The sequence below is a fragment of the Marmota marmota genome, unplaced genomic scaffold (genome assembly GCF_001458135.2).
Source record: "Marmota marmota marmota unplaced genomic scaffold, marMar, whole genome shotgun sequence".
NCBI classification, from domain to species: domain Eukaryota; kingdom Metazoa; phylum Chordata; class Mammalia; order Rodentia; family Sciuridae; genus Marmota; species Marmota marmota.
In genome coordinates this window covers 72,760-85,643 of record NW_026007297.1, presented here as the reverse complement: position 1 = coordinate 85,643, position 12,884 = coordinate 72,760, and the positions used below count along the sequence as shown (strand labels likewise).

General features: G+C 42.2%; 1 protein-coding gene across 1 annotated transcript; it reads right to left on the bottom strand.

Moving 5' to 3' along the window:
- Positions 1 to 2,361: 2,361 nt before the first annotated feature.
- Positions 2,362 to 12,884, bottom strand: LOC125614803 (serpin B9-like). The gene is made up of 7 exons (XM_048797687.1): positions 12,592 to 12,884; positions 10,811 to 10,988; positions 8,098 to 8,235; positions 7,419 to 7,536; positions 5,891 to 6,033; positions 4,895 to 5,050; positions 2,362 to 4,223 (listed from the first exon to the last, which is right to left on the bottom strand). Exons 2-7 carry the CDS (start codon positions 10,976 to 10,978, stop codon positions 3,819 to 3,821), a joined length of 1,128 nt encoding a protein of 375 aa, XP_048653644.1. The 5' UTR covers positions 10,979 to 10,988; positions 12,592 to 12,884; the 3' UTR covers positions 2,362 to 3,818.

The following is a 12,884-nucleotide window of genomic DNA, read 5'->3' as shown; positions in this document are numbered from 1 at the left end:
TCCCTCAGGAGTGAGGGAAGGAAGATCCTTAATGAAAGGGACATAGATGGAGCTTGGGGAGCTAGAGAAGAAAGTGGAGTCAGTAAAGAGGGGGGGATGATTTTACTGGTTTAGGAACCAGTTGCCTAGAATATTGAAAGGAAAAGACAAGCCCAGGGACTAGGGTGTTAAGTAGCTAGTCAGCCATGATGGGTGAGCAGGGCAGGGACAAGGAAGGGAGGCTGAAAACTGAGGCTGGCCAAGGCCCTGAAGGTTTGGCGAGACTCCCCTCCCCCTCCCTCCCCTTCCTTCCCCCACCCTCCCTGGATAACTTGATGGTGGCGGTGACTGGTCTGACCCAGGAACCGGACCCAGGACCCTGTGGGCTGCTGGTCTCCTAGCCCACTCCTGCCCATCCCAAACAAAGCTGATGCTGAGGACCTGGCGCCTTCAGGAGGTAGCAGGCAGGGCGTGGATGGCGCTCATTCCACAGAGGCCGGCCAGGGATTGCAGGGTTCAAGAAGGTGCGTGGATGCCCAAGAGCTCACCCACATGTTAGGGAGTGGAGCCGCGCAGACCAGGCCCTCAGTGACCACTCCTGCTGGCTCCTGGAGACCACACCTTGTCCAACAAGGCAAAGGCCTTAACCACTCTGGAAGGTGAGAGAAGCCCCTGAAAAAGGAGATTGCAACCAGCAGCCACCCTCCGGCAGGACCTCTTCCTTCTCCATCACAGAGAACCGGAGGAACACACCCTATTTGGCCAATGGGAAATGCCTACCACCTGCTGGGACGCTTTAGTGCCCTTTGTAGACGACCTGTGTGTATAATAGGATAAAGCTGCTCTCAAACTCCCCTGCCCGCCTTGTGCTAAATGCTTCTGCTGCAAAATAGTTAAGCACTCAGGGGGAGTCTTTAACCCTGGAAAGGACCAGTGAAGCTTAGCCAGTGAGGGGGCGGGGCAGGGAGGTGGTGGGAGAGGATTACTGGAAAGGAAGGTTTTTTTGTTTGTTTGTTTGTTTTTTAGAGAGAGAGAGAGAGAGAGAGAATTTTTTAATATTTATTTTTTAGCTTTTGTTGGACACAACATATTTATTTTATTTTTATGTGGTGCTGAGGATCGAACCCAGCGCCCCATGCATGCCAGGCATGCATGCTACCGCTTGAGCCACATCTCAAGGAAGGGTTTTATAAGAAGATGGCACTGTAGTTTGGATCTGGGATGTTCCCAGAGGTGCATGAGTTGAAAGTGTATTCACCAGCCTGAGGGGCTCCTGAGAGATGGGGGAACTTTTGGAGGTGGGGCCTAGTGGAGGAAGTTAAGCCATGGGTGGTGTGTCTTTGAATGGAATATTCAGGACACCAGCCACCTCCTCCATTGCTCTCCAGGCCACAGTGAGTGAGCATCTTTGCTCCATCATTTACTGCCACCATGATGAACTGTCCTGACACAGGCCCAAGAGCAACCAAAGAGGCCAACCAAGCCTGAAACCTCTGAAACTGTGACCTAGGATAAGTGGTTCCTCCTTTTGTGTTGATTATCACAAGTACTCTGTCACAGTAATGGGAAGCTAACTATCATTGGTCATAACTGTACAGCCCCAAAGAAAAGGCAGAGCGTGGAATAGTCAGAAACTGCAAATAATTCTATAAGGCTGGAGTGAAGGATTGACATCGAGAAATGGCAAAGAGGGACAGGAGAAAAGGTTATATCAGGAACTACCTGGTGAGTTCTCAAAAGGGAGCTTAATCTTTATCCTAAAATGAATGGAAAACTATCAATTCTGAACACCAGAGAGAGGTCTACCTCTAGCAGGAATGTAGCTGGACCACTTATTCTAGGCATTTTTCAATCAGCTGTGGGCCTTTGTGTTAGTCAGCTCTTCATTGCTGTAGCCAAATCATCTGAACAGAATGACCAGGAGAAGGGGATTTCCTTTTGGCTCACAGTTGCAGAGTCTCCATCCATGGTTGGCCAGCTACAGGGCACTGGACCACAGATGAGGCAGAGCATCTGACACCATGGAAAGAATCACCATTAGTGTGTTCGCGATTTTTAAATAAAGGTATACAGAGAAATTGGAATCTCATACATTGATCGTAGGGATGTGACATGGTTCAGCCACTGTGGTTGGTGAGTCTTCAAAAAGTTAAATAAAATTATCTTATGAACAACAATTCTATTCCTAAATCTGTATATACACAGAACAGTGTAAATAGTTATTCAAGCAAATTCACATACATGCAGTTTCATAGAAGGACTATTAAAAACAACCACAAGGGAGTAAAAATCCAAATTTCCATCAATGGATGAGTAAATAAAACAATTGTGTCATATTCAGGTACTGGAATATTATTCAGTCATAAAAAGGAATAAAATACTGATACATGCCACAATAAGACTCAACCTAGAACACATCACACTAAGTGAAGAAGCCAGACACAAAAGGTAATATATTTTATGATTCAATTTACATGAAATATGCAGAACAGGTAAATCCATGGACACAAAAAAGCAGATTCATGGTTGCCAGGGGCTACAGGGAGGAGGGGATGAGAATTCACTGTTTAGCGAACATGGGTTTTTCTTGGAGGCAATGAAAACCTTCGGGTACACAGTAAACTTTATGGTTGCACAATATCTTTGAGCCATGTATTAGATGGCACTGGACTGTGTAAATGTGAATGTCATTGGGATAAAAATGTCTAAAAGAAACAACAAACTTGGTGATATTCAACAACTAGAAAAACACTACAGTGGTTATATGATCAAATTATTTATTAGTGCACTATAACATGAAGATAAGTAGAATATAATAACAAATCCTGGAGACTTTAAGGCCTAGTCAAAAGATTAATAATAAAAATGATTAATAAATAAGCAATGCAACTATCATGGGCAGTTATTGTAAAAGTTCAAAGATGTAACGTCTTGAAGAAGATGACAGTTGAACTGAACATTAAGGGCTAATGGCTTTTAACTCTTTGGGCTGGAGGTAGAGAAATGCAATACCACCAGGCAAGGTGTCCTAGCTGCAAGGGGGGTATATGGCAGTTCAAAGCCATTCAACTGTCCAATCTGGTTGTCATAAACTCTATATAAATTGGGAACACACATTAAAGAGCAGATATCAAAGGACCATGACTCTGTCCTGTTGTGTCCCTGTTATCTATTACAATTCTTAGCATATATGTGCTGAATGATGAAGGGTGAATGCCAAAGATAGACAAAACTAAAATGTGTATTAAAGTGGTTTTTTTCATTGTAGATGAACATAATGTCTTTATTTATTTTAATTTTTATGTGGTGCTCAGGGTCAAACCTAGTGCCTCACATATGCTAGGCAAGTGCTCTACCACTGAGACACACCTCCAGACTAAAACTTGTTGTTCTTTAAACTTGAATAATAGTAACAGTATATACCAGCATTTATTACTATTGTGGCATTCAGCTAAGGTAGGTGTGTGACAAGTTTAAAATACAGGAAAGCACAGGATAAGTAGAAGGAATTGCATGTGGAGTGACTGGGAAATGTGTTCAGGGCCATCTGGGGAAAGTTTGCAAGCTATCCTAGGCATCTGTACTGCACTCATCCTAATACAACAGGGAATCAGGACAGCCTATTGGCCATGACCTGGTTCTGTGGTACAATGAGTGGGCAGTGTGGGGACAGCTGAGTGTGTGCATCATGAGATCACACTGGCAAGTTGTTCAGAAGGCTTAGGACCCTGCCCTCATCTTCCTACTTGGTGTTCACCTAAAGGCCCATCCTTATGAACTGTAGTGGGAACTTGGGGACATGGAAGAGGGAAATTCCCCATGGAGAGGAATTACAACCCTCAGGGACATGAGAACCTGCCACAGAATAGAAGAGTGTTGGTTTCATTATGCCTGATGAAGAAAAGGAAGGGGTGGTCAGCACTGACAAATGGTAAATATGAAAAGCTGAATTCTTCATCGTATATGCCTGAGCCCGCCACAGCCTCAGTGCCTTCCTCATTTATTTCCAAGACACTCTTGTGCACAAACTTGGACAGACACAGGTCTGTCTCAGTTGACATTGCAGACAAGTCAGCCTGGCCCTCTTGGAAGACATCAACCATTCCCAGATGCTGAAGCACAGACTGCATGTTGTAATCCCCCTGCAGTTTAAATCTTGGAATTAAAACTTTCACTTCAATATTCTGCAAAGAGGCTGCTTCGGTCCAGTCTAGGAATTTCTCAAAAGTAAGGCTATTTTCCACCTGAAAGACCAGAATCACAGGTTCATAGTCAGACTATGGTGGGTATCGGTGGACACACAGACATTTCCATGAACATCCACACAAGATAAGCAGTGCCTTCAGCTGCCCAGAAGCTTGTGAGGGCTCTGACTTGTCCACCACCCCACACGCTATCCCATATGTGATTTCCCTGTGGCTGCTCCTCCTTATCCATCCACTAGCAAAACATATTTATTTCTGAAAAACATTTATGCCCAGTCAGTGGTGCATTTCTTGTGGTATTTGTTGGTTTGAATGAAGCTTAGTTTCAACACAATGAACCATTGCTGGCAAGCACAAGAGACTGGAAGAGCTCTCAGTGTGAGCTTCTCCAGGACAGGGACATCTGCCTAAAGTGGAATGTGGCACTGTTTGTGGAAACTCATCCTCACAGTTAGGGACCTGGAGAGAGGGAAAGCCCATGGGAGCTGCTCTGCTCACAGAGACCCTTTAGGTCATCACGGTGCACTGCCACCATTGAGAGGACGGTTGGCTCTCTTTCTATAAGGATCATATCACAAGGAAGCAAGGAGGACAGGGTTGGGCCATTTGGGCTCTTGGGTTGGAGATACTGTGAAAGAAAGGCACAGGGTGTACCCAATTCTTCCCACAGAAATTCTGAGTTCAAAGGAGTGCAGCCCCTCCCAACTCACCACACCGAGGTCCACGTCCTCATCTGGGAGCAGGATGATCATGCTCAGCTCCTTGCCAGCATAAGGCAGCTCCAACACCTGTGTCTGGGCCTCACTGATGTAGATGTAGTTAAAATTGGCTTTCTGACACATCATCTGCACTGGCCTTGACTCCTCCTGAGGAGGAATGACCACATGAGCACAACATTTAAAACTGTATAAAAAGGGCAAGAAAACTCTCAACTCTGGTGTGATCTAGCACTGCTAGAAATTAATACATTGTTATCATAAACATGCTTTATAAAGAGGGGAGGAGGTTACTGCATACAAGCTTCCTTATTGCATTACACTGTATTTTAAAGAATTAGAGAATTTAGCGAACTAGTCTAATATCTGTTTTAATTAAAGTTATAGCTCACAGTTGATTAAGGCCTTTGCCACTCATTTTTAATGGTATAAAGATGCAGATTCTGAATCAGTAATAAGTTATGATTAACAACAATTCAAATGAGAGATTACTTTAATTTAAAAAGTAATAGATGGAAAATCTGGGAAGTAGCTCAGGAGTACAGAACTTGGTTAACATGCACAAGACCTGAGGTTGATCTCTCATTGCGAAAAAACATTTTTAAAAAATTCTGATTCAAGAAATGCGTTGTCACATTCCTTCTTTGCATTCTCCCTGTGTCATTCATATACATCCATATATACATATATCACCTCTTTTAGCTTTTTATCTAAGCAGCTTATGTCAATAGGAAGATCTTTGTTTCCAGAATGAGATTAAACCAATACATGTAGGAGACTTCATTAGAGGCAGTTAGAATGCTAATAGGTTGTAAACCATAATAGAGAGCAAGTATTATTTGTTCAAATAATTTTTTCCACTAAGATTAAAATTCATTAAGAGGGATGATAAGTTTGAAATTATTATTAACCATTTATGCCTTTACAAAGTTAAATTTTCTATTCGATTTCTTCATCAGACTAGCATAATTTTTGAAAGTCTCTCCCTACCTTGTTTATTATGAAAGGCATTTTGCACACACATGATTTGTTAAATGGCTCATCCCATGTTCCTTTGAAGTAGATGGCATTGACAAGAACCAGCCTGGCCTGCTCATCAATTGAGTTCTTTGGTAGCACTTCTGGGATTTTACCTTTCAAAGCAAGCACAAACACTTTCAGTTGCTTTTTATGAATCCTTAGTGAATAATCATGACATGATGTCTTGGAGATCCAAACATTCTGGTTTCAAATGTGCTGAGTTTGCATGATACGTATAAAAGTTAAAAATCCCAGCTATGAGTGGTATTTATGACGACAGGCACTGGAAGAGCCACCAAGTTGAAGATGGTGAAAGACTTCTAAGTCACTGGAGGAAAGCAGGTTGGGACAAAGCAGAAACTTGACACCAGGTTGGAGAAGAAGACAAGCAGCAAAGGAGAGAGGGGCTGGGTAGGAGCTGACATTACCTGCTGTGGGTAAGAGCAGTGTCAGGTCTAAGGCCCTGTGGTCAGACCCAGTTCTAACATTGTACAGCTACCTGCAACATTCCTGGGGCATATAGAATTGAATAGCTCCAGACCAGGAACCTAGGAGGAGTTTCTGAAAACTACAGAAGAGAGATTATGATTGCATCCTCCTGACACCTGGAATCCCTGGAACAGATGATGATTTGGGTAGTTGAAGTTATGCCCTTTTTAACTTGGATATCAAGTGGTATGTTTCCAAAAAACTAAGAGCATCCCTGCTAATTTGCTGCCTAAGAAGGACACAAGAAATAAAGATTCCATGAATAAACAGTGGAAAGGACTACCTCTATTTTTTATGGTCTCATTTGTTAGCAGAAATAAGTATGTTCCTAGTGGTGCATAAATTATCTGAATGATTTCAACATCAAACCATCATTGATCTTATGGACCAAGATTAGAACTTGTCACACTTTGAAACAGAAATGAGTAAGTTTTAACCATGCATGGAAGGTGTTTTTAGTCTGTGGAATGGATCAGCCCTGAGAGAGGCTCTGTAGCTGACTAATCAAGTCTAGGCTTCTCAAGTCTGATGAAGGGTGCTTAAGTGAGAGATAGGAAAGAAGAAGTAGGAGAAGTCATCTTAACATGTAAAAGTGGGAGGAATGAAGTCCAAACTGACTCCATGAAGAGGAGGGTCAAGGGCATGACTTGGGAAGATCTGGCCATTGATCTGTTCCCACAGCCAACAGTCACCTGCCGTGTGAACAATACAGGCCAGTGTCAAGTAAATTATTACATGGGAAATCTGACCTACAAGTTTTTGTTGACACTTGTATCAGTCACTCCTGTCCTAGGAGAACAGACAGCATTAATTGTCTGGTTTTGAAAACCTGAGCACTGATCAGATCTTCTGTGAGTCACTTCACACACACCAAGAAGCTCAGCCAGGCATCTTTGCTCTGATGGTTCTGCAACACCAGTGACATTAGCAGTGAGGAGGAGAGGTAGAGGAGAGAGGAGAAGAGAACAGAGTTGGGTGGGAGGAGAGTGAAATAGCTTATAATTCTGACCTTTCATCTCTTTTGAGACCCAACAATTTATATGCTTCCTGGACTTCTCTATAGCTCTAGCAAAGGACAGCAGCTCCAGCTCCGTGTTGTAGGACTGAAGACAGGACTCCTTAAATGTCTTGGGAGAGAAAAAGTTCAGATGCTGGCCATAGAATGACATTGAGCTTCAAAACATTCTGAAATCTAATTTTAGGCTGTTCTTAAAATTAAAATCATGATCAAATCTTAAACTACTTGATATGAAACATTATAGTTTATAAAGAGATATTTCCAGAGCCCTGAATAACCAGAAATAATAAATAAAATTTGAGACATTGCCAATATTGAAATAATACAAGTTATACAATTGGGGTCTTTATTAAAAGATAGTTTACTGTAAGTTTCTCAAATTCTCGAGAATATTGTTCATTTTTTTCTTGTTTTTGCAGTACTGAGGTTTGAGCTCAGGGCCTTGAGCATCCTAGGCAAATGCTGTACCACTGAGCTATGTCCCAAGGCAATTAATTTTGTTCTTGAGACAAGGGTGTCACCAGGTTGCCCAAGATGGCCTCTGACTCTCCGTCCTCTTGCCACAGCCTCCCAAATATGCCATCCTGCCTGGTCTCTAGAGTCTCTCTTAGGGTTGTATATCACCAGGTATTTTAAATATAACTTTTATTGTTCTGCTGATTCAACTTACCAAAAGGAAATCACAGGTCTTCTCTCCAAAGAGCCTATTGGCTGTTCTAAGTAAGTACTTTGAGCCAGGCTTGTTCACTTGGGTGAGAAGCATCTGGAAGCCCTTATGGATGTCTTCCTGTATCTTTAAAGACATTGCCTGTGAAGGAAATCAGCAAAACTCTGTCAATTTTGATCTTGGTCTCAACAAGAATTTGCAGGCAATTTTTTTCTAATGTACTGAATAAATTTTTCTTTTGAAAGAAAGTTGATTCTGATTGAAAAGTTACACTGGTGGGTAGGTGGAGAGAGGGGCCAGCTGGTGAATAAAAGATATGGCTCTTGTACCTGCACAGCACTCTCTGCATAGTTTAGAGATGAGCAATAAAAAATAAATAAATAAAAGAGGCAAGAGAGGTTCATAAAAGGGACTATTCTTAAGTCCTGTATCCCACAGACACCATAAATGTGTCAGAAATAGAGAATAACTTGCCTCAATAATTTATTTTCAACAAAAGATGCAGTTAAAAACACTAAAAATCCAAGAAAAAATTGGACAGGAATGCAATCAGCATGATAATATTTAAAAGAAAATAAATGTATAAAATGAGCAATATGATTAATAAGAATAAATCTGTTCTTAAACAGTATCCTAGAAAGAGATAATATATGTGTATTATATGATACTTTATAATTCAAAGGTGTCATATTAGGTCACAAGAAGAATTTCATTTGATTCTGAAGTATGCAAATGACACAATTTATATTCAATGACTTCAGTGTAGGAAACTAAAAATCAAAAACACTACAACTAAAATGCCAACAACATGGAAGCTAACCTAATTACTAATTATTGAAAACACTTTCTAAGGAAATAACTCCCATATGTAACAATGAAATAATTAACATGTTGTCTTTTTTTTTTTTTTAGGTTTTCTCAGCAAGTCCTTTTGACATTGTTTAAATAAGGGACATAGCAGCACAACTTTGGACTCAATCTTAAATGAAAGTACACTGAAAAACAGGTATAAAAAATGACTTTCATTTCCCAACATAATTAAATTTAAACTACATATATTTCCTCAGTCTTCCAGTTGGTCAACATACTTGCTAACTTAGATAGATATTAGCCACAAATTGTCAAGTAAAGTCTCATCACCTGGCAAAGATGTACACCCAAATTGCCAAACCCTTTTGTACCAGCTGAACTGCCCTCTACTGGACTATATAAGGTATTCAGCTAGTCAATGTGACTTGGTTTCACAAGGTAATTCAACAGAAAAAAAAAAAATGTAAACATTATATCCCACACAAACTCAAATTTACTGAATAAGTTAAAAACAGAAAGAAAAACCTCTTAGTAAATTAATTTTTACCATGAAAGAAAATGGCAGAGTACCAATTCTACCAGTAAACAATTGAATTGTTTTGAAAATTGGTAATGGAGGTTTATGAAGTTTCCGTCTTTTCAACCTTGGAGGCAGATCTGAAACAATAGTAGTAATAGGCAGGAGCAACAGGAATAATGTAACAGCAATATTTACAAAGATTTGTGTATTAACACAAATCATATTTTTGTTAGTCTATTCACTCTACAGATGTTTTCTTATGCATATACATGAGTCACAGTGGACACATGCTGAGTAGTTCATATCTGTTAAGTCTCTTCTCACAATAAGCATTAGAACTTTTTGGAACCATTTCCTCTGTGAAAAGCCATTTTGAGTAGCAAGTTGTTTTTCCTCTGTGGCTCATGCCCAGGCCTGAGATTTGCAGTACTGTAGGACCAGTTTACCACCACTGCCCAAACATCCCTCATCTGGGGGAGGAGCAAAGGACTGATTCCCATAAGGAAACAACTGTTCCAAGGCCACAAGTTTAAGGAACTTCTTGATGAAGTCAATGAGTCCTTGCATGGTTCAGGTTCTCTCTACAATCCACATATTGTTTTCATTATAGAGGTGCCCGGCAGCCTTTAGTAGGATGTCCACTTTTGTCTTGGTGTCACTAGAAGGCTCTTCTCTCTAACAAGACTGCAGCAGAAGAAAGGGGTTCTGGAGTGGCTGTACCTGGAGAGACATCCGTAAATTCTTCCTGCCAGCAGCAGCAGTTGAAAAGAGTTTCCACACTGACCTTGAAGATTCTCAATAAGGTAAACACTAAAAATGTTTCTTCTCTTCTAAAGAATGATTCTAAGTAAATATTTAATATAATATTTAAATATGTGACTTATAATTTAGAAAATAAAATGAATGTTATATTACCAAACCAAATAATTACATCAAAAAATAGTTAAACAACATTAATTATTTTAATGTTACAAAGGAAATACTTATATAACAAAACTCCCAATGCACAATGTTAGAAAAGGGAGGAAAATAATCCTAAGGAATTTAGGGAAAAACAAAAAATGCTCACGAGTCCAAGAATTGATTTTTTCAAAGAAAGCACACTTATCTACCCAACATAGACAGAAATCACCAATTTTAAGAAAAAAATTTTCAATACTCATAAGAAAAGTTATAAATGAAAAAGAGATTACACAGTAACCCCTGCAAGCAACCCCCATAACATCTCACTGGAGGAAACTCCTCACCTCTCTTCATTCTGTATCCCCTCCCTGAAATGGTCCAGGCTCACCCCTCCTTCCTCAACAGTTCTGGAAAAACTCAAAGAGGGGATAGGAGAGAAGCACTGCAGGCCAGTCCCTTGTCCTGGGTGACAGGTGAGCTTACCCGAGCTATCTGGACCTTGGTGTTCCCCTTTGCTCCCAGGAGGAACATGCCCAAGGCAGAGGAGATGCTCAGGGGAGAAAAAAACACATTTTGTGAAGGTTTGTCTTCACACAGCATCTTCAAAACCTGGATGGCAAAGGTGCCATTTGCTTCGAAAAGAGAATTCATGATGCAGGGTCTGGGGGCAGAGAAGACAGAGAAACACAATGAAATGGGGCTGAGGACACTGTGTGTGGTCTCTGCTTGGCTTTCGTTTTTCCTGTGAATTCAGAAAATTTCTGAGTATCAGCGAAAGCCATGGGAGTGGATTAGACATGTGAGGAAGGGGCTGGTGTCTGTAGAACATCAAACTGTCAAGGAAAGGAAGAGCAGAAAAGCATGCAGAGGAGAACAGAAGTTGACAGGTCAAAGTAAGAAGAGTGACTAGTCAAAGCAAGAGCAAGGAGGTACTGCTTGTAGCCAGAGACAGTGGATTTAAACACCATGGGGCAGCTCTATGCAGTGAGACCCTCCCTCACCAGGGGAGGGCCTTAGATCCTGGAAAACCACCCTGACAACATCCCATTTCTCAAAGATTCCCCCAAATCCATGTCCAAGCCTGCCTTCAGCCCCCTCCCAAATAATTCTACCCCACTTCACTTCTCCAGCCCCTGTGATCCTGTGCCTAGTCTGAACCACCTGGCTCCTCTCCAGAGCCTCTGACCTCCCTGACCCAGAGATCCCCAGTACAATGAGCTCCTGCTCACTAAAATGCAAATCAAGTGGGCTGGGGAGCCTCAGAACATGGGCTCCCACAATCAGGTACCCAGATGGATAGACACACAGAATACTGAAAGGGAAGTGCTATCTTGATCCTATGACCCCAACCTTAAAACTCCAGTGGCCCTAGGGAGAAGTTCAAAATGTATTTTGTAAATGGCACCCCATCTGCGTGGCCCCATTCCTGGCTGCAGTCCTCCTCTCTCACAGTCTCCACCTCTACCCATCCTGATCCCCCAATCGCCTCTGAGCTTTGGCAAACACTGATATACAATTTAAAAAGGCTCCCTACAACATCTGTGTCACCAGGCTCCAGTCACTCATTCCTCTATCCTAGGCTCAGCACCAGGAGGCCTCTGATGTCCTAGTCTAGAGCTCCCTCCTACCCACCCTGACTCATCACTGTTAATTGTAATTCCTTGTCTCATTTATTGTTGGACCCACAAGACTGGCCTCTGTCTGCAGGAAAGGTACCTGGCATCCTGATTTTAAGCACCTGCAAGTATGCTCAGGAAACAGCAAGAGCTCCATCAATCAGGGGGAAATCTCAGATAAATAAAGGGTGCACTGGTTTTGAATTGGATACTGGAGATTTTAAAAGCACAGTGAAAGGTAAGGCAGAAGTTATTCCATGACTCCCTGAGGAGAGAGGAGAGGTGAGGAAATAGGGCCAGTAGGTGGGAGTGGTATTGGAGCATGAACACCCACCATGGTGAGGTCCAGAGGCAGCCAGGGGCAGGAAAGAGGCAAGCAGAGAAGCCAGGAGGCTGCACAGAATCTTTGTCTTCTTGGAACCCTGCTTCACTTCTCAGGGACCTGCCCTAAGTAAGTTCGTCCTGCACCATTGACCCCCATGATCTCCCAAGAAGCTGTTTCTAAACAAAGCAATTACTTTGACTTTTTAGATTGTCTTTTCTCATCTCAGCCTCTGGCATCCCTTCTCCCAGTGGTGGCCTGGGGTTTCTAAAACTTGCATGCCTTGGTACACTGTCACTTCAGCCCCTGCACAGAGAAGTCCTCACCTGCCACCTTCCACACAGTCTCTCCCTCAGGTCTCAGTGCTGCTAGCCTGGTGCTGACTTCTGTATCAAAGGACCAGGATCCACAGCTGTGCCTCTCTCAGGTCCACTCTGGAGCCTCTGCACTCCCAGAGGCCTTTTATCAGGCCTGATTGGCTGTGGAACTTCCTGTCTTCCAATCAGCATTCACTGCCCCAAGGAAGAAATCCAGTGTGACCTGGGTCAAGTCACTAATCCCCCTGTTCTTGTTCCCCTAGCCTGGCCTCTGTCACAAACTGGTTTGCACTGGAACACCA